The sequence below is a fragment of the Typopeltis vanoorti genome, chromosome 4, assembly GCF_054136105.1.
Source record: "Typopeltis vanoorti isolate ZY-2024b chromosome 4, IOZ_Tvanoo_1.0, whole genome shotgun sequence".
In the NCBI taxonomy this organism is placed as follows: Eukaryota; Metazoa; Arthropoda; class Arachnida; order Uropygi; family Thelyphonidae; genus Typopeltis; species Typopeltis vanoorti.
In genome coordinates this window covers 63,071,001-63,093,119 of record NC_143552.1, presented here as the reverse complement: position 1 = coordinate 63,093,119, position 22,119 = coordinate 63,071,001, and the positions used below count along the sequence as shown (strand labels likewise).

Here is a 22,119-nt window from a genome sequence, read left to right as displayed (position 1 = left end):
CATACAAATGTATAGATAGAAAATTTTTAAAATCTGTAACATTTATTTTTAAGATGTACATAAGCGCACGAATCGAATTTGGGTATCGAAAAAAAAATAACGCACTAATCGGGGGCGTACTGATCGAGGGATTACTGTATTGATGTTTTGTGGGCAAGTCATTCATAACTGTATAGATGGATTTTATTGAAATCCATTTATTTTGAATCCATATTTTTGAAAAAAGGCGTCACCTCAATTTTTATTTATCTATTTACAGGAGCAAGATATGATAAAAACGTTTCGAAATTATATACAGCAATAACTCCACTCTGAATAAGTAATGTCCATTAACTATTTCACGTATACTGTTTTTAAGTAAAAATGACCCTGGCCTGAGAGAATTTAATGAAATTCGATATTTAGAATGTCACGAAAATTTGTTTTATTCACCTCAATTTTGAATTATATCAAGACCAGTTTTGTAAAATTAGGCAAAGAAAATTTATACACATAAGCTAACAAGTAAAAAAACGGTCAGTCCAAAAAAGACAATTTCGTAATTGCATTCTCGTAGAGTGAAACTGTTCGTCACTGATGCCGTTTCATTATCACAGCAGTTGGAACCTACGTCATTTTGGGCATATCTACTGTAGATAATTTTACTTTGCCTAATTACGCAGTTAAAATGATTCACTCTGGAACGACTCGACAACTTTTCATACAGATCCTAAAAACTAAAGTTCAACAGGGAAGAATTACTATCCTATCGAAGCGTTTTTGCCAATTAAAAAAATAAAAAAATAAATAAAATAAAACCTCGTTTATCAGTCTTGAACCCAGAAATCAAGGCTGATTTCTGTTGGTAATTCTGTGCGGAAATTCAATACAACATTTCTTTAACCAATCCAGGCCTGGTTATAAAAACGAAAACTTCACTGCATAGTCTTCTTCTCCCTTCTACGTGTTAGGCCTACTGGTGTATTACAGAGCTATAGTAATATGGAAAAATGCACACCTCAGTTGTAGGCCCTTAATTAACGGGGTATCCGAAAAGTCTGAAAGCATGGTAGGGTTTAAATAGGTTTCCAAACAGAAAGTTTGGAAACCGTTATCTGACTTAATCCTCTCGATTTTTATTTCTGAGCTTTGTTAAGAATCAAAAATCTAAAATTACTGTCCAAAATCTGATAATTTTGCTAGAGTGGATTACTGTCAACTGTCGCGATGTTAATCTCGATATGTTGGTTATCATCTAAAAATAAAAATAAATACTAGTCTAGAGGTTGGAGGAAAACATTATTTGAAAATGTATGCTAATTTTATTTTTAAACAAACGTTGTTGTTTAGAATTAAAATCGTAAATATTAATTTTTTTTTATCCAAAATGCAGAATTCTTAATATAATTTCGAACCGTTTTACCAGATTTTGTCAATAAAGATGGTCCGATCAAACAAAATTAAACTGCACGTTCTTGTGTGCATCCTAAATCGAAAATTTTATTCAATTCCATCCACTAGCAGAGATACTGCAACATTTAATTTCGATATGTTCTTCACCCCCCCCCCTCCCTTTGCATCCCCAAAAATGGTACGATTGAAACAAAATAGTAAAACATTTTAATAAAATCCGTAAAGCAAAAATATTAGAATAACTTACATAAGAATGGACAGAATGCCATAGGGTGCTAATGCATTTTATGAAAACATCTAAAATCGCTTTCAGAGTCATTTGTAATAATGAATGGTTTCGCTATACAATAATACAAACTCTATACAAAACCCGCTTTTTATATAACCATCTACGATCATTTTCCTCCTCGTTATTATTTCAGGAAAAAAAAAAAAACTCATTTACAGTACTCACGAATTTTCATTGGGAGCGTTCACTAATTGGCTTATATGAAAGTGGGATCAAAGTTTAAACACCATACGGCAAAGAGATTTGCAAAAATGTAAAGCTAAAATAATTACTTGATACGGATCATTGACTAGGCTAAAATCATCTGCGGTCTAAATGACAGGGAAAGGATCACGACATTCCATTTCGGGCCCTAATATGCTAGATATTTTAACAGTTTAACTGAAAACCTCAACCTTTTCTTGACAATTCTCATTTTTAAATTACATTTTCATATTTCTTCCATATTCTGTATCTATGGCTCGCTTCATTCTAACCACCTTGTTTTAACAATTCTCGCATGCTCATAAGTCTACCGAAGTTCAGAATCAACTTTGAGAATGATTTTTCTATTGCGCTCTGGAAACTATCAAACACAGTTTTTAAGTGACAGATATCAATGCGTTGCTCAATTTAGCCTTTAAAGTAACAGCCAGTATCAGAAACTCATTTATTAAATAAGCAGCGGAACAAATACACCAAGCACTGACACGAGGTGCGACATCGTATTTTGATGATTTTTAAATCGGTGGCATTAGTTTTGTGTCGATTTGCTCGTGCACACAATATCGTTAAAATACACAGGCATTCATGATGCCTAGTCACAGAATTTTTTTTGTTGGAGTTAAAAAAAAATTCTCGCTATGGTAGTGATTTCCTTAATTATTGTTTATCGCCATATTCGCTGCTGGCTATTTCGCTTATTTTCGACTACTATCAAACAGCACTTTTTTTTTTTCGCTATTAATAAAAATGAATACGCTAATATATTCCTTAGTTTCCATCCGCCGTCCTCAAGCATATGTGAAAACTATTACGTGTATAATTCAATAAATAAGTAAATAATAAACAAATACTGCTATTTTTTATAGTCGAAACTCAGCCAATATTTAAAAAATATATGAAGTAATAAATTCCTATTTATACAGAAATAAAATTATATGAAGTATAAATTCCTATTTATACAGAAATAAAAATTTAGAAAACTTACTGCGAACTTAAGAAATATTTTTGACTACTTTACTTTGACGACAACTCGAATACAACCTAGAACTGAATTTATCATTCTGCGTATTACAAATAAATAATTTATACACTTCAATTAAAAGTATAAAAACTTCAACTCACCCCTACACAGCACACAAAAATCTTGGGCCATCCCTGAAAAAGAAAAAATTTGACATTTTTATATTTATTGCCAACTGTAAAGTATAATTAAAATATTTCAGTAATGTCTCCGAGTTGTTCTCTTAAAACTACATATTTATTTTATAAATGTGAAGTTCGTGAAAATTAATCATTTGAATAAATAATGGTAATAGCATAATAATAAGTTAATTATATTTGACATATTGCTGTTATTTTTAAAATGCGAATTTCGCTCAGCATTAAAAAAATAAAGTAATTATTATATAGTAGAAATAAAAAAATAAAAACTTACTGTAAAGTGAAGAAATATTTTTGACGATTTGAGAAATTTTTGCGTTTACTTGCCTGAATCTGGTTTAACTGAGATAGTGAAATTTTTCTTCACAGACTTGGGGAGCTCACAATACAAGTATAATTTCGGAATGTCCCTCATATAACAGAATCTCTTATTTCTATATTTTTGGGGAAATTTCGCAGCAACTACAGTAATGCGATGTATAGGATGTAATGCTTTCTTTTCTAAATGAAAATTCTCAAAATGTTTAAATGACAATATAAGGATTTTTTTTTTTTTTTTGTATAAATGAATTTCAAATTGAATTACCCAAAGCGGCAATTCACCCTCCCTCTCCCGCACACAAATATAAATAATTTAACAGATGCCAAATTATTTTCCTCTCTCCCTCATGAGTCAAATCCCTTAAAATCCATTAGCGAAATGTTGTTACGCCTAACATGTTACTTTCAGCTTTTCCCCGAATAGGAAAAGGAGGCATTACAGGTCAGTTTGTTATCACTTTGGTGCAAACTTCTTTTTCGGGATATTCTCCCCCCTTTCCTTATTTGCAGTATGCTTAGTTCTTATTTGAGATTTTTCCATTGATTCACAAGTGAAACAAATGATATTTTGTATGTAAACATATATTCCAGTCGTAGAATTCACAAAATTGGCTGTATGGTGGGTTATTTTTTCTATTTAACGACCGAGAAACACGAGAAACGATAAAAACATTTTTTCGTTTCTTTCTTTCTTTCCTTAGTTACAGACCAAAAGTAAGCCCCCAAACAATCATTACAATCAACCATGACTATCAATTAGGGATAATAAACAAGGTCAACTAACTCATTATGACGAACTTTTACACTTCATAAAATCTAGAAGAATAAACATGAATTTGATTTTTTTTTTTTTTTTTTTGGTTGTAGCAGAGGGGGGGGGGAATCAAACTGCGTTTGCGAATGACAACACCAGCCGCTCTGCAGAGAGAAGATTACTGCAATAAAAAATCTAATATAAGTAAAAAAATATAATTTTACTGTTTTATCTCTTAGCCCTTAACTTTTTTGGAAATCGTTAATATTCCCGATTTTAGCTGTGATTATAGAGCCGGTGAGTGTAATCTAGCAGAGTGACAGTAAAGGTGCCGAGAATACTGTAGATAACTTCTGTTATATCGCGTTCATAATTCTAAATAGTGTATAAATATAATCTTGCGAATCTAACCCATGGGGTATCCTATTTGTACCAATCAGAAGCATTAAAAAAATGCTTAGAAAAATACTCTATATAATACTTCTATACTCAGTGGAAATACTAAAATGGAAAGCTTACAATTGACATAATCCATCCCAAATATTTCTATAAGGATAACGGGTACCCTTTAATATACTATCTTAAGTATATTAAGTTACATTATGCTCCATCCTCTTACAGTGTTAAAAATTTGTTTAACAAAAGTATTTTTATTAATTCTGTGTTGTTGCAAGTACCAGGCGACTAAGACGCGTGGCTTTGCGTATCGTTGTTCTGCTGAGCTTTTCTAAATCCGATCCACACACAAAAGGTTGCAAAACCCATTAGTACAGCCGTGCCGCATGTGGGCAAGAGTCAGAAAAAATCTGATACGCTTATTGAACTGCTGAAGGCTGAGCAAACCATGACGAAATGAAAAAAAGTTGGTTCAGTAGGTTTGAAGCAGACATTAAAAGGACAGCAGTTGCTTGCGTTCTTACAGTTTTGGAAGAAAGTTGGAGTGATGGTGATCAGTTCATCAGAACATCATCCTTGGAGCTGATAGGATTAAATTCTGGAGATTATCATGCTGGCACTTAAATCCTCATATTTTTGTTGTTGTTGTTTTATTTATGGAAATTTGTCCGAGTTCCACTGTTTTTCAAAATATGACCATGAAATAAGGAATTTTTTCATGGTCAAAATATGACCATGAAATAAGGAATAAGGATTACAGATTTTTCATCCATTATTTGTACTTTCATTCTCCATACACAAATTGTTCATTTCTCAAAAGTGTCACTATCTGTTTTTTCAAGTGCATCGATTATCCCCTGCCCGATTCTAGTATATAGAATGTGCCCCATTAAATTTCTTTTCTTTTTTAATGTTCCTTAAAAGATTTTTCAGGGAATTAATCTTTTGCATTTCGGAACTTCAGTTGCCAAGTATAAAATTCCTTATTTATCAGTGTACTACAAGTTGGATTCAAATGCTGACTCATCGCTTCAATGTATGCTCAGGAGAGGGAGGGGTTGGCCTCTGATAGTTCGCTTACTGTCTGTATAGTGCTTTCTTCTAATAAAACGGAAATTTAAAGGAACAGCTATTATTTTTATTCATAATAATAGCGAGTTAAGTTTCATTATTAAAATCTAAATAACAATTAAAAAACGAGAATGCAAATATGCAGTTATTTCTTGATTTATGGAAATATGTTTATTGAATTTTAAAAAGATATCACTTCTTAATTTATGTTGTTTTAATTCTCCCTTAAATGCGATCAATAACAAGCAACATGGAGTTTTTTTTTTTTTTTTTTGAGTTCGTTACTACTATTATATTGAAGATAATGTTACAGCCTTCGTTTCATGACTTTATTTTAAATCAATATTTTTTTTTCTAATTTAAGTCAATTCAGTTTCGAATTTTTTAAAACATGAGTTTACCTTACCTTATCGAAATAAAAAGAATTATTTTCAGCCTCCATGAACTCATCGCGGGAAGCCACTGGCCTTACTCATCCATTAAAAGTATATTTATACATTCATTGTGCTCTGCTTTTGAGGGGTCGAGGAAATAAAACCTAACCACTTTCATGACAACATTTAGACAAATCTTTATTTTTACCCTTTTAACTATTCAAAATAGTTTCTGATTTAGATCTGCTGTGATAATTCCGGCCAGCTAATTACCATATTTGACAGGGAAAGATTCAAAACGTTGTTGCCGACTTACACGTCCCACAATAACTTTAGAATATTCTTCTACTCCAATCGTAGCTGGGTATATTTGTTATTTTGGGACGCCTAAGGCCGATAAGGTCATTTAGGTATCAAGCTGTCTATGACGTAAGCAACACATTGAAGAGTTATCTAGTCGTCAGGTAGTTGTGTAAGTAAAGCGCCGTCACTTTTTTTTTTTAATCTTTTCTTTGCTTGTTAACTTCTCAAGCAGGTAGTTTCCTTTTGTTGTGGTACAAACCAGATGCATGACATGGCATTGTCGAGAGATGTTAAGTAACACTACATGCTCGCATTCCACTATGTACACAGCTGACATCAATCTTTATCACTGACAAGCTGGCTATTCATTTTTGGGCTTGAAAAGGATTTTTTTTTTTTTTTTTTTTCGGTCGCGTTATTTTATTCCTTTTCTGATCACCTCTCCTCTGTAGGCTCTGTTTACCTTCTACGTTTACAGAAAAAGTATTCTGTCTTTTAATTTGCTTCCGGATCTAATACGAATCAATCACAGAATTACGCAACCAGGCAAAGCTACTGTATGATTCAGTGACTTCTGTTGAATCATGAGTACAAATTATTTATGAGTTTAAATGCATAAAAATATTTCTGTTAATCTGATGATGACCAAAAGAACTAACTCTTTTAAGGATGTTTTTTTTTTTAACGAATACAACGAAATTGTCCATCTTTCATAAAAAGAACACGTGCAGGTCTATACATCCCTACATAATCTCACCATCATTGTCAGAACCTTGGTTAATCGTGTTCATTCCTCACGCTTCACTGAAGCCTTGTTACTCAATAAATACAAAACACATTAATTCCGTCTTCTTATCTAATAGAGTCAACAAAGCCATCGCACTACAGATCCCGTTTGCTTAATCTTTACGATACTTGGAGCTACAAATCAGATACATTTAATATAAAAGGGACTTTTCGACCTGTCCACAAGATTTTCTCGTTTCATTAACCAGAAAAGGACAACTTTTCCCCTTTTCTAGGTTCAGATTCTACGTATTCAAAGTATGACAAACCATACATTTGTCATACTTTGAACCATGGTAGCCTGAAAGATCCGCCGTTGCTCACTGCGAAGAACAAAACGTGTATTTGTTATTGAAAGTTTTTCACTTGATTATATTATAAATTAAATTGAAGATACCAAGAAATTATATACATGGTTTAATCCATTATCGAAGTGTAAGCAAACAAAATTTGCGCCTGAAGTATCTTTCAGGACTGGGGCAACTCGTGGCATGACCTTCATATCACTTGCCTTAGTATCCCATCTCGGTTTCGACCTTTATTGGGGTCTCATCAATGGGAGCCAGACCCGGAGGTGACTAAGGCAAGTGATGTGAAGTCATACCACCTTTGCCACGAGTTGCCCCAGTCCTGAAAGATACTTCACGCACAAACTTTGTTTGCTCACACTTGGATAAAGGATTAAACCAAGTAGGTATATAATTTCTTGGTATCTTTAATTTAAAACGTGTATCTATTTTGCAAAGCATGCTATCTCCTTAAAAAAATAAAAATAAAATAAAATAAAAAAGAATCCTTTGGAAGAAAACAAATCCTGCGCAGAAACAGATATCTTATAGTAAACAAGGAGAGTTGTGGGGAGTTATTACATCATCCCAATCTTAGGAGGTCTGATAAACTACGTCGTTTATCTCCTTTATGGGAAATGACTTTCCTGGTCATAATTTTTATATTATAACTTAATTGATCGTTTAGTACACGTGTATTACGTGACTTTTGTTTTCCTACTCAGTCATTTATATCGCAATGTCCGCGTTGCATTAATTCCTATAGAAGATGCCTACGAAACATCGTCGAAAATTATGTATTCATTTTTTTTTTCCACTTAAGTTACGCGCGTTATTTGCTAAAACGAAAGGTTACTGCTGGAAAATCTTTTGCAATTATGGAAACTGAATTGCGAAGAGGAAAGTTTTTCCTTCTCCTTCCGCTGTCTGATTACATACTTAACTCTTCAGTCATTTAATTCTGCTGCTGTAGTAAGAATAGTTCACTTTTTTTTTTACAACTTTATTTTATTTTTGTTTATTATTTTTTTTTATTTTCAGAAACGGCGAGAATAATTCTCTCAGTTTACAACACGAATAATAAGTGATTCACTATGAACATGCCAATGGTTATAAAACTGCGATTCTCTTAACTAACTGCGTCCTAAATTTTCAGTCTCATATCTGTTTGAATGAAACTCAAGCGTGCAACAGAAAATAGTTAACGTGAAATTTGTTATTTTATAATTTCAACGCGATATTCAACGCAGCAAACTTTTCTGTTTTGTGCACTATAGCTTTCGATTGGCTGTTCCATTTATTGTATAACTTCATGACGTATGACAGGTGTCTGCCATATGATCAGCTTATGAACGAAGCTTGTCCTTGATCCTACAATGTCATTTCTTCCAGCGTTGTCATTCTAAATAATATCGTATCGGTTTTATTCCACTGTGATTCTGAAATTGCTGATATAAAATGTATATCTTGATGTAATAACGTTGTATTATATACAACGTTATTACATCAAGATATACATTTTTTCATGAAACTCTCAGTTCCAAACAGGCCTGTTTAGAACTGAGAGTTTCCTGAACATTCAGTTAAATTGGTCAGTCACCAACAACTTAGAAAACGTTTGCATTTTATATTATTATGCTCAGTCATTTAGCTTCATATTCGATGGTTCCGTGCATTTGTAAACCAACTTTCAGGATTTGTGGGAAATGTATTCCAAAAATGTCTTTACAATATAATAGTTCTAGAACTTGCAAATTTCGAATGTAGTTATGATGATATTCAATCCCGAATATATATGTCCTGAAGCCAACAACTTTATTCCATCTAGTATGCTACTAGGTGGAATAAAGATTAACAAATAGATTTATCTATCGATAGCTTTATAGCTAACCAACAACAGTGAAAACTGTTTTCGATGCCTACACACACCAGAGACATCCAAAATAAATACTACTTAAATTTAGGGGATATTAAATCCCACATAGTTTTAAAACCGAATAAGAAACTCAAAGATTGGAATCAGAGAGTTTCTTGCCGAATATAGTAAACTATAAAGTATCGGCGATACTAGCGTTAGCCAATGCAAGTGATCCTAGTACATAGTACGTTATTGGGCAACTCGTTGCAAAGGTGGAGGAAGAAGTTCAGATCGCTATTCTTAGGTATTTTCCATAATGTAAAAACACATTTCTTAGGAAATGTATGCTGTTATTACATTATGGAGGGAGGTCACTACCCAGACCGGTTTCAGCCTTTTTTGAGGCTTCATCAGTGAGTAGCTAGACCTGATACCAAAGTGTATAGCGAAAAGAACTTATGTACTCTGCGAACGAGTTTTCCAAACAGGTGCAACCATTAAGTTACTTAAGTATAAAGAGCTAATAAGCTTCATTTCGGCAATGAAAACATTACTTAAATTTAGGGGATATTAAATCCCACATAGTTTTAAAACCGAATAAGAAACTAAAAGATTGGATGCAACGAGTTGCCCAATAACGTACTATGTACTAGGATCACTTGCATTGGCTAACGCTAGTATCGCCGATACTTTATAGTTTACTATATTCGGCAAGAAACTCTCTGATTCCAATCTTTGAGTTTCTTATTCGGTTTTAAAACTATGTGGGATTTAATATCCCCTAAATTTAAGTAATGTTTTCATTGCCGAAATGAAGCTTATTAGCTCTTTATACTTAAGTAACAAAATAAATACTTTTTATCGAAAGTATGCTTCACCGCCTACAATATCAGGGTCTAAATTCAAATATCGCGCTTGGATACCAGAGATTAACTGTAAACGGGCGTAAATTAGGTTTTGCCGTTTAAGTAATTCCATACAGAAGCATTTGTTTAATTTTTAGTACTCTTCAACTTTCCTCCCATGGATGGGCCGAAAACTGAAGAGAAAGAAGCTAAATGTGTTAACACTGAATAGGAAGAACTGCAGATTATACCTCCTTTCGAAATCCGTATGGGGAAAGGCTATTCAAGAAGACAGCAGTAGAACAAACAGTTCTAATTCTGTAGGTCTGAAGATGAACGTTAAAGAAGTGTTGTATGCAAGCTGCAAAAATTAAATGTCTGAAGAAAAGTAGAATGAATTGGGGAGGGGGAACAGATCAGTAATCATCGCAATAGTTTTCTTCTGTACTCTGTTTTTAGGGAGTTCATACGAACGCTGTACCAAATACATTCAAAAGATGCAGGGATTGGTAATTTGTCCAGAGTAATGCCTTGAGCGCAAGAGAAACTTAATTTCTTGGATATTGAAGAGGCAATATTCATAATATGTTATGCTAGCAAAGTTTTGATATTTCAGTTAAGAAAAGAAATTATCTTTTTCAGATTATGTTCAGAAAATGTGTCGCCTTTCTACTAATTTTCAAGCTGTAGGATAGATGTCAGTAGGATATTAGAGAATAAATAGACAGCATTAATGGATTTTATTTTTTTTTATTCTTCTTCTTGTTCCAGGGCAATCCGACTAAAGGTGTTCAAGATCAGAAGACAATAGTATCCGGTCTGGACAAGAAAAATATTGCGATCGCTTCTAGCAAAACATAAAAGGGACATTGAATTGAACTTTATATATTTAGAATGTTAGGAATATATTTATCAAGATCAACAACAAGATTTGAAACAGAACTATACAAGTTCAACAGAAACCAGGATTGGACAAAATGACCGTCATTTGGATATGAAAATTTTCCTACATTTAGCCATTTCAAATTCAGTTCTGGATGTGTTGGTAATTTGCTTGTATCTATTTTCAACTTTAGTATAAACAGAGAAGGAAGATTCGATGAAAGCCAATTTGCAGTGTTCTTGATTCTTCTTTAAGTGTTGTTTATGGAATTATGGCCGAAGAAACTAAAGCTATGAAGTCAGCGTGTTATAGCTGCTTGTATTTTTGTGACAAGTTTGGCTGTTGTACAGGGTGAAAAAGCAAGATTTTATGGGAGAGAAAACCTTTCCATCTCCGTATGAGACAGGCCAGTCACCTTTTGTTTGAAAAGCACTTATAACATCTCTTCACATCTTAGGTCCTTCCAACCAAAGGTATCGTCGTTTGGGCTACGAGAAAAGCGCTGTTTAGAGAATACTTTTGGTTGTCTGGTAGACATATGGACAAGTCATGCGAGATCATTAAAATAACAGCACATGTTTTTGATATCTCTACTTGCTAGATCAATGTAGTTAGCAAATACAAGCAAAGTGAAATTATGGGCATTAAAATCGACAAAGGAAGATGACCATTATTAGGAAAGTTCAAATGGGATAAAAAAAAAAAATTACAATTTAAAAAAAGGAAAATAGTTCAGAAAGAGAGAGAGACAGCAAATTTGAACGAAGCAGAGATTTTAAGTTGGAGATATAGTTATGAATATTCGCTATCTTTATGGAATTATGGCCCAAGTTTGAAAAGACAATGATTAAAATGTGCATAACTGGGAAAATAGAGATGAATTACGATTAAATATAGTTGAAAGTTGAGTTTTTGTTAGAATTAGTTCGGGTTCGCAAATTAGTTTTCGTTTGGAATCACGACCAAAGTAACCAGGGGCTTTTGAGGCTAGTGTAGGTTTGCTTTCTTTCACATGTAATATAATTCTTTTTGTTATAAAACGTTAGTTTTATGGTTCGTATTTATGAAGTGAAACTGCAAAGGTTTCGGAATATACCGCTAGGAATGCTTACTAAGACTTACCCAACCAATGTAAAATCATTCATCTCTACAAATCTTGTCCTCGGCAATGCATTACATATACCACCACTGAACTCCTTCCAGATAACTGCCAAAATAGTGGCAGCAAGACTATTCACTAGCTGACATGAAAAGCTTCACCATAAAGTTCGATTCATTATACATCTAGCACTAGCAGCTATTCTACGGAGTTACCCTTTTAAAGTAATATCGTTACAAAACTGTATATATATGTATATATATATATTCTTAAAACACTCATATTGCATGTTAAAAAACGTTTACTTTTCTTGACCAAAAAGCTCTGGAAATACATTTATTGGGATTATATTGATCAAGTGCATATAATAACAACTAAGTCTGTTGGCATCTTCAGGGTACATAACTGATGTAAGGCACTAAAAAGTAAAAAACTGTTACAAACTATAATCACCCGATTCCAATTATATTAAACAAAGAACAAAGCGCGTACAATACATTCATAGAGCGTGGATGATATCACTTGTTGTTATTTAGGAACGTTCTATAGTTAGCACTATAATTCAGTTCTGGCGAGTTGAAGGATCTGATAAGGGTCTTCCAGATCATGCAAGATTAGTCCTTGGTTCCTGTTAAGGTTTTGTATACAGCGGGCAACTGTTGTGGCCACCTTAAAAATTCGGGAGCGGAAGTCCTCCTCCATGTAAGGAATTGTGCTTCTTTCCCACTCTGTGGTATGGTTCGTTCTTGAGAAATGAAAAGCTAACCCCAATTTTTCTTCTCTGTTATTATTGACGTCACCTATGTGTTCTTTTTGCCTAATTTCAAGGCTCCTTTAAGTTTGGCCGATGTAATTCAAACCGCACGAGCATGGTATGTTATAAACTCCAGCATATTTGGAGAAAAGATGGCTATCTTTTGGAGATCTTAAGCATTGTCTAATCGTTTCTGTGGGTTTAAAGGCCACACTTATTTTATGTGGTCTAAGGAGTCTAGCAATCTTATTGGAAACTGTCCTTAAGTATGGAATGACGATGGTAGAAATATAACGTACATCATCTTGTTGTCTTTGTCGGGGTTCAGAGAAAAGTATCTTGTGGGCGAGTCTTCGAGAAAATCCATTCATGGTAAGGTTGGTGGATATCAGGGATAGTTCTTCCTGGAGCTCTTGTTGATCTGTTGTAAGGAGAGAGGCACGGTTCTTCAACATGTGTACAATACTAAGTTTCTGAGAAATGTGGTGTGAGGAAGTGAAATGTAAATAACGTCCTGTATTTGGTAGGTTTGCAGTAAACTGAGAGGTTGATACCACCATTCGGAAGCTTCTTAATTAAAGTGTCCAGAAATGATAATTGGTTATCTTCTTCAAGTTCTATAGTGAATTTGATTGTGTGGTGTAGAGAGTTGATTTTGTTAAGAAAGTCGAACAGGTCCTTTTTTGTGTGGTTCCAAACGATAAAGATATCATCCACGTATCTCCACCATACTGTGGGTTTAGGGTCTGTTTGAGATAAGATTTATTTACATTTCACTTCCTCACACCACATTTCTCAGAAACTTAGTATTGTACACATGTTTAAGAACCGTGCCTCTCTCCTTACAACAGATCAACAAGACCTCCAGGAAGAACTATCCCTGATATCCACCAACCTTACCATGAATGGATTTTCTCGAAGACTTGCCCACAAGATACTTTTCTCTGGACCCCGGCAAAGACAACAAGATGATGTACGTTATATTTCTACCATCGTCATTCCATACTTAGGGACAGTTTCCAATAAGATTGCTAGACTCCTTAGACCACATAAAATAAGAGTGGCCTTTAAACCCACAGAAACGATTAGACAATTCTTAAGATCTCCAAAAGATAGCCATCCTTTCTCCAAATATGCTGGAGTTTATAACATACCATGCTCGTGCGGTTTGAATTACATCGGCCAAACTTAAAGGAGCCTTGAAATTAGGCAAAAAGAACACATAGGTGACGTCAATAATAACAGAGAAGAAAAATTGGGGTTAGCTTTTCATTTCTCAAGAACGAACCATACCACAGAGTGGGAAAGAAGCACAATTCCTTACATGGAGGAGGACTTCCGCTCCCGAATTTTTAAGGAGGCCACAACAGTTGCCCGCTGTATACAAAACCTTAATAGGAACCAAGGACTAATCTTGCATGATCTGGAAGACCCTTATCAGATCCTTCAACTCGCCAGAACTGAATTATAGTGCTAACTATAGAACGTTCCTAAATAACAACAAGTGATATCATCCACGCTCTATGAATGTATTGTACGCGCTCTGTTCTTCGTTTAATATAATTGGAATCGGTTGATTATAGTTTTTAACAGTTTTTTTTTACTTTTTAGTGCCGTACATCAGTTATGTACCCTGAAGATGCCAACAGCCTTAGTTGGTGAAACTAGTTGTTATTATATGCACTTGATCAACATAATCCCAATAAAAGTATTTCCACTCATATTGCATGTTGGATAAATCAAATCCGCTGAATACGAGTGTTACTCATTATGAAAATAATGAGAAATAACTAGCGAAAAATATTTTAGAAGACTATTCGCGTTTCATCAAAAAGTTTAGCGGAACATTATCTTAAAGGAAAATTTTCTAAAAGAACTTCCTTTTCTCCAAAAAAAGTATGAACGTCTACTAAAAGTTGGGTTTCCAACCTACTGTGATAGTGTATTGCTTGCGTTTAAAGAAATACAGCACTACCAGGTCAGAAAATGTAACTCCACGTACCCTCAGCCACAGTTTGCATTTTACGCAAATTATACAGAAATATTTGCAACGTTTTCCATAGTATATCGGAAGCATATCGCTGCTCAATCTTTGTTTCTGTACGACATAAATCTCGGCAACTGTTACACGTTTAAGTGCAGAGGGCCGCTCTGTTTACAGAATTTTAATAAGGATGTAGCATAACCCCTCGCCCTGCTAAGTTGAAATACAAACAAGGACAGGAGGGCTACACTTCCATCGCAATTCATATTCAGAGGCTTCATATTGCAGCCTTGCATAATATTGCTTCGCCTATCCATAACGTTAAACTCCTCTCGGCACTATGGGTGTGTGTGCGCCACTGTGTCAATTGCCTTGCCAGTGTCGAGTCCTACTCATCATCATGTTATTACGTTGAAAGGTTCTACATCCACAAATGCTAATAAGAGAACGCATAAATTCCGCCGTTTTATCAATACTGTAAGATTAGAAGCAGTTAAGCTATATTTAAATATAAGAAACATTTAATTGTTAATTATAAAAGATACTTACCCATCGATGACGATAATGTCCAGCATCCGCATCGGCAGTGGGTGTCATTTCCAGAATTGCCATTTTTTTTAGGACTGCTGTATATGAATATACAAGTAAAAGAATCAGCTCGCGATGGTCTATTTGTAGGTATAGGTGAATGCTAAAATAGAGTTCAAGTCCGATGCAACAATTATACCGCATAACGAGAAGTCCGTTTTTACGAGTATATGCAGCGAGTGCTTTTAAAAAGGAATATTTTCGGTTATAAGCCAACTGTTCAATTGATGGCAGAGATTTGTGACGAAAAACAAATTAGTTAATAATTACAGTTACTACGAAGTAAAGAACTGCTCCGCTTCCTTTCGGCTGCTTTCTTTCTCTTTCTCTCTCTCTCTCTCTTTCTTTTTTTTTTTTTATGGGATAGATTTTCCGAAAACTTTCCTTATTATTATGCTGACACTTGCAGTATCAGAATAAGAAAGCACTCCACCGATAAAAGGTATCAGTTGTACTTAAAAAACGATTATGATGTAAAATTCTGAAAAGACTTAATGTAGGCGATGCAGGCACTAAAAATTAGAAGATTATCTATGAGGGCACACGAATACATACAGAAAATAATTGAGACAACAATCAGAGTAATTTTCAAAACGCATATTATAGAAAATTACTCCAAATGTTATTATGTACAATTATTTTCTGTATGTATTTGGGGGCCCTCCTAAGTACAGTCATTTAATTTTTTTTTTAGTCACTGTATCGCCTACATTGCATTTTTATAGTAACTAGTATGGCTACGGACCTTGGTTACACGCATTGAACAGTTCTTTCTAATTTTTTTTCATTTTCTGTTCTTTTTATTATTATTATTTCATGTCGCTCGGAAATTAGACAGGTTTTGTAAATAAACGCTTTGCATGATAACTGTTGTGGTTCACTTTTATGTATACTGTGTCGATGTTCACATTAACAAGTTAGAAATACGAATTCCTCCAGTTATTAAACTTGAGCAAATTCCTTTCATTTGTGAAGCGATTTTAAATTTTCAATGAGATAAGCTCTGGATGCGAAATCTGTAATAAATAGCATTCTTTACCATGACAATTTATGCGAACTCTCGTTCCAACAGCATTTTACTGTAATCTCTATGAGAAATAATTTTCTATTATGGAAAAATAAATTTCTATTATGGACATGAGTGATGTCCATAACAGAAATTACTTAATGGTTCTTGAAAATTCGTAGATTATATTTATGAAAAGTAGATATTAAAATAATTTGAGGTTTCAAACAGCATGTCAAAGATTTAAGTGATTACTGCGAACCAATATGCTGTCTGTTTGCAGCCGGCAGATGTATCATACACGTACATAAAAAATAATGACAGGCCTACTTGTTCTTCAGATTTCAAGAGTTAAGTAGCTCATCGGATCTGGTATCACTGACCAGTTAATGTGTGTATTTTCTTCATATTTCTCTGTTCACTGGAAAGAAGCAAACCGTTCAATGTTTACTTCTAAATAATTATATAAAACTGCTTCGCTTTGGACGCCTAATCATTTTCATAGATGAAGGTAATCAGTGGCGCACCCAGAGAGGGGTCCGGGCAACCCCCCCCCCCCAAAGAAAAAGAAAAAAAAAACAATAGAAAATTTTCCAAAAATCTTTTTCTAATTAAAATTCATTTTCTTTTTATTTATGTTGTGTCGTGTCTTCTATTTCTATACTACTTATGAATTAGCGATCCCTGCAGATGCTCAGTCATAGGTCGTATGCGATGCATAGTGTGTATTCGCAAATCGTCTACTCAACTCGGCCCCCCTACCCCCAAGGTTAAATCCTGAGTGCGCCACTGAAGGTAATACATGTGCTCACAGATTACGCAGAAGGAAGGCGAAGCACACCGATTACCCAAACGGCTTACTCCTGCGGTCCTAATCGATGACAGCTGTAGGAATGTTAAGAAGATTTTGATTGTTGAGCTGACCAATGTGTCCTTCACATTGGTAGTGCGAGGTAGTCGTATTTATATAGGCTCGAGAAGTATTAGAGTTGTGATAGATTCATCTCAGATTTAAACTCCGACTCTATAGTAATGTTTTCTTTTTCACTAAATACAATTATTCAAGTCCATGGCGTAGTCTGTAATCTTAAAAAACGCCCAGTTGAGTTTGACCAAGAAGGAGTTCCTCTCAGATTTGAATCCTTCACAGAATTCAGATCCAAAACTTTCTGGACAAAGCAATGTGGACATTTTTTCGATGCGGTGCAAGATAATGAGTTACGAGATATGATACTGCAAGAAAAGCAGACTGCTGTTTAACTGCTGGAGGTCACTAAATTATCGACATTCTTTATTAATGGTGTGAAAATCACACTTAAGATATCAGTGCTGTTAAGTTTTCGAAGCTTTGACTCTTTAAAGCTCTACAACATTTATCGAATTTAGAAAGTAGCAAACCTATGGATCGTGTTTTTCATTGATGAGAGATGAACGTTAGCGCGAATGGAAAAAAAACAGATAAATGCAACAAATGTTCTAGAACACATACACACCTGAATTAGCTGGGAAATCTGATGTGAGTTACAAAATAACGGTGAAAGACCAGCTAAAATGCTCTGAACACCGATATCTTGGAGTTCGCGCTGCAGATAACCAGCGGTAGATGAAGCGATAAAATCTCCGATCCCCTTTGTGGATTGCCAGAAAATCAATGTTGGTATAGAAGTTAATCGTGTTCCTCGATATGCTCAGTTTATTTTATGGCATTTTGAAGATTCCATGACAAGTTCCTATGGTGGTATTTGTCTTATTAGAATGACAAGTTTTCTTTTTCTTATTCTTTAAGGATAGTCGGTAAATTAGGACGATCAGATACCCTACTCTTATCCATCGTATGTTGCGGAGGTTAGTATATTGATTCATTCATTGCTACTTCCAATTATGAACAGCTAAAAATTAAAGTGTTTTTTTAATTTCCCTTCACTTTTAATATAAAATGAAAAAGAAACAAAAGGAAGTTTACTGTTGTTAAATAAATTAACAATAATAACAATGCTACAAAGAAACTGCACTGTGAATAAACTTTACTTACTTACCTTGCTTCTATGCTGCTTAAGTCATATTACGAAACAACCCACAGCTAAGTGCAACAAGTTAACCGGAAACTAAGCGCATGCGTAGTTGTTACCGAATCCTTCAACCTGTTCCCGTCAGTTGTGTTTGTTTTAATTAGGGAAAAGAATATGGAACGACAGTGGTAGCAGATTTTTTTTTTTTTTTTTTTCAAATTGTACTGAATTTGAAAAATATTAGCTGCTCAAGATTTCAACATTTGATATAATTCAAATTTTTTATTTGATTTTTCCTCCCTCTGAATAAGGAAACTGTATTATAGATCGCAATCTTTAAAGGCAATTTTAGTAAGAATGCTTCTTTAGATCTGTGAACGTTACAATGCAAGGAAGGATAGTTGATCTCTTCCTTCCTCCCCACTATGAATTTGACACAATTAGAAAGCAAGAGCGCTGACAGGCGTATGATTGATATTGGTTTTGAATTTTGGAAAACTGGAATACTGCCAATTCCGACTGACATGCATGTTTGTGAATGCTCGGAGTTCTAACTGATCCTCGAGTACTAGTTAGGGCTTCAAAATATTTCATTGTGGAGATAATTTGAGTTAACGTAAGACTTGAAGGCAATCATGCATTACTGTCATATCGCAACGAAAAGTTAATGCATCATGGAAGACTGCACTTGCTACAGATTATTTCACAGTACTTTGTATTAATAGTTTTTCGAATTATCGCATTTCCAATTAACGAAATCTGACATTTTCAATCTCTGCATGAAACATTTCGAGAATAGATGAATCGATTTCAATGCGTATATTTACGCACTCAACAGAGATACGGACAGAAATTAAATGTTAGTGAAAAATAACATCACTGCCTTCAGGGCCGTCGCCAGATTAGATGGCGCCCTGAGGCAAACAATTAAATACTGCCCCGGATGGATTATAAGACAAAAATGTAAGAAAATCTCCAATTGCTATTTTGTCCTTATTACAAGAGAAACATTAATGCAAAACAATTACATGATATTAATTAAATGTTTGCTCTACGGGGATATCACAATAAAACTGTTTATAAGCCCTTCTAAATTTAAATTATAAGCTATGTCCGCCTCTATCGATGTAGCCAGACCAACCAATCTTTCTTTGGGTCATTGCTGTTCGCAAATAATTTTTTAATCAGTTTAAGCTTGGAAAAACTTCTTTCATCACTTGCTACGCTAACAGGTTAGCGTAGCGACGGCGCCTATCAATATGATTATTGCGGTAGGCGCCCTTATTAAGCAGCGCCGTGAAGCAGGCTGCCTCTATGCTACACCCTGTCGACGGTACTGACTGCCTTGCATGAAGACCAAAATAAACTTTTCTTTGAGGATGACATACTCTGTGGAGTTATTAGGTACTGCTGATGTTAATCATTCCTAAGTGTTAATCATACTCCGTGAATTGTTTCCTACTTACCATCTTGCCTTTTATTTGTTATCAGTCGTTCAATAACATTATTTTAATATTGCAAACGCGCCTGCAATGTTAAGTTGTATGTGTATTTCCAAACTAGTTATTCGTTTTGTTAAGTTCAATATGCTGCAGTTTAAAATAATAATAAAAATTGAAAAGTCTGAATAGAACCAGCTTCTCTACCTCTCATGGGCTTCACGAAGCGCATCAGTGCCAAGTAAATAACTAGTTAAGCAGCAAATGCTTCGATATTCTAAGCCAGACATACGAGTCTGTTCTCTTATGTATTCTAAGCAAAACATAAAGTTCTGGCTAATATTGTTGAGTATAGCGTCGATCCATGCTAAAAATGATCACATAGATAGCTAGAAATACTGTTAAGGTGTGATAAATTTTAGAACTGAATTCAAATGGTCTGACTGGAACCGAATATGAAATCATCATCACGAACCATGGGCTCACCGCCCGTTGATGTCCGATGCCTGCTTTACTATCTTCTTCCACCTTTCTTTGTCCAGTCAGTGCACAGTGTCGCAGTTTTTGTACACCCATTCTACACCAGTCTTTTATATCGTCTATCCATTTTCTGTATGGTCTACCTCTTCTGTTTAAACCATCCAAAATACCAAACATAAATGTCTTTATCTTCCGGTCTCACCCATTCTACAGATGTGTCCAAATAATTGCAGTTTCCGTTTTATAATCTTCTGCATTAGATTCTGTTTTGGTTGTATCTTCTGATAGAACTCTTCATTGGTGATTTTCTGTACCCATCCTATTCTTAGAATCTTCATGTAACAAGTTCTTTCAAATGCCAAAATTCTTTTTCTTGATTCCTTATTTATTACCCACGTTTCAGATCCATACAGTACACCGCTGAAGATGCATGTTTCCAGTACTCTTAGTTTTGTTTGCAGGCTGATCACTTTACTTTTCCAGATGTTATCCATGGCCTTCAGATTTGTTCTTCCCTTTGCAATCCTGATCTTTATTTCTTTTTTACAGTCCAAATCATATGTCAGTTTACTTCCCAAATATGTGAATTGTTCTACATTTTCTATATCAGTTCCATCCACTTGTATCTTTTGTTTCATGTTCTTCTCACCAAATACCATTGTCTTTGTTTTTTCCAAGTTCATAACAAGTCCAAATCTCTTCCCTTCCTCATTTAACAGTTTCAGTGTTTTTTGTAGTTCTCTTTCGTCTTCTTCAATAATAACAATGTCATCTGCAAATCTCAGATTGTTAATTCTCATTCCGTGTACAGATATTCCTTTGGCATCTTCCTTCAATTTGTCCATTGCTCTTTCTAAATGTGCGATGAAAATGCTTGGTGATATTGGGTCTCCCTGTCTAGTACCTCTGCTTGTTTTAAACCATTTCCCCAAATCATCACCAATTCTAACTGCTGCAACTGCATTCTGATAAACATATTTTAATATAGCTATTAGTGTTTTTTTTTTTTTAATCAATTCCATAGGATTCCAGAACTACTAATGTCACTTTCTGGTCAATACTGTAATGCTTTCTGAAAATCAACAAAGCAAATATATATGTTTTTGTTTTTTTTCTCCTAGCTTTCTCTGCTATTAACCTCATTGTCAAAATCTGTTGAATTGTAGTTCTATCCTTCCTAAATCCTGCTTGCTCGTCTGCAAGGTATGCTTCCAATTGTGTTCTCAATATTTTTGTCAATATGATCATCATCACTTTACCAAGGTGACTTATCAAGGCAATTGTTCCATAATTTTTACATTCTAGCTTATTTCCTTTCTTGTATAATGCCAATATACTAATATTGATTTCACCCACTCCACTGGCATTTTCCCTTCTTTCCATACCATATTACATAATTAGTGCATTTCTGTAACCATCCTTTCACCACCATATTTAATCATTTCTCCAGTAATGTTAAAGTTACCAGGACTCGTGTTGTGTTTTAGCCGTCCTATTGCTTTTTCTACCTCTCCTCTTAAAATGTCCATATCTTGCTCATTACCTGGTGGTGATATTTTCTTCAATTCTTCAGTCAGTTTCCCAACGCTATCTGAATCTAGTTTTTCTTCATATAACTCACTACAGTATCTTGTCCACCGCTGTACAATTTTTTCTTTATTCATCAATCCAATATGAAATTACAAATTTTAATTCAGTGATAGCTTAATATGGATTAAGCTGCTGAAAAAAAAAACTATATATTTTACTTGCTTTTTCCAAAATGATTGATAAAAGCTAAAGTATATAATATTTTAAATAAAATATTATTGATTAATGCATTTACGTGTAGTAGAA

At 34.4% G+C, this 22,119-nt stretch overlaps 1 protein-coding gene across 1 annotated transcript in view; it reads right to left on the bottom strand.

The window, feature by feature from the left end:
- Positions 1–22,119, bottom strand: part of LOC150107366 (venom phosphodiesterase-like) — a 291,454-nt gene that overhangs the window by 249,985 nt on the left and 19,350 nt on the right. The window contains exons 2-3 of the mRNA XM_090391228.1: positions 15,311–15,387; positions 3,008–3,040 (exon numbers count right to left, since the gene is read on the bottom strand). Of these exons, the coding sequence (XP_090247354.1) occupies positions 3,008–3,040; positions 15,311–15,373 (96 nt within the window). The 5' untranslated portion in view covers positions 15,374–15,387. The remainder of the gene's footprint in view (positions 1–3,007; positions 3,041–15,310; positions 15,388–22,119) is intronic.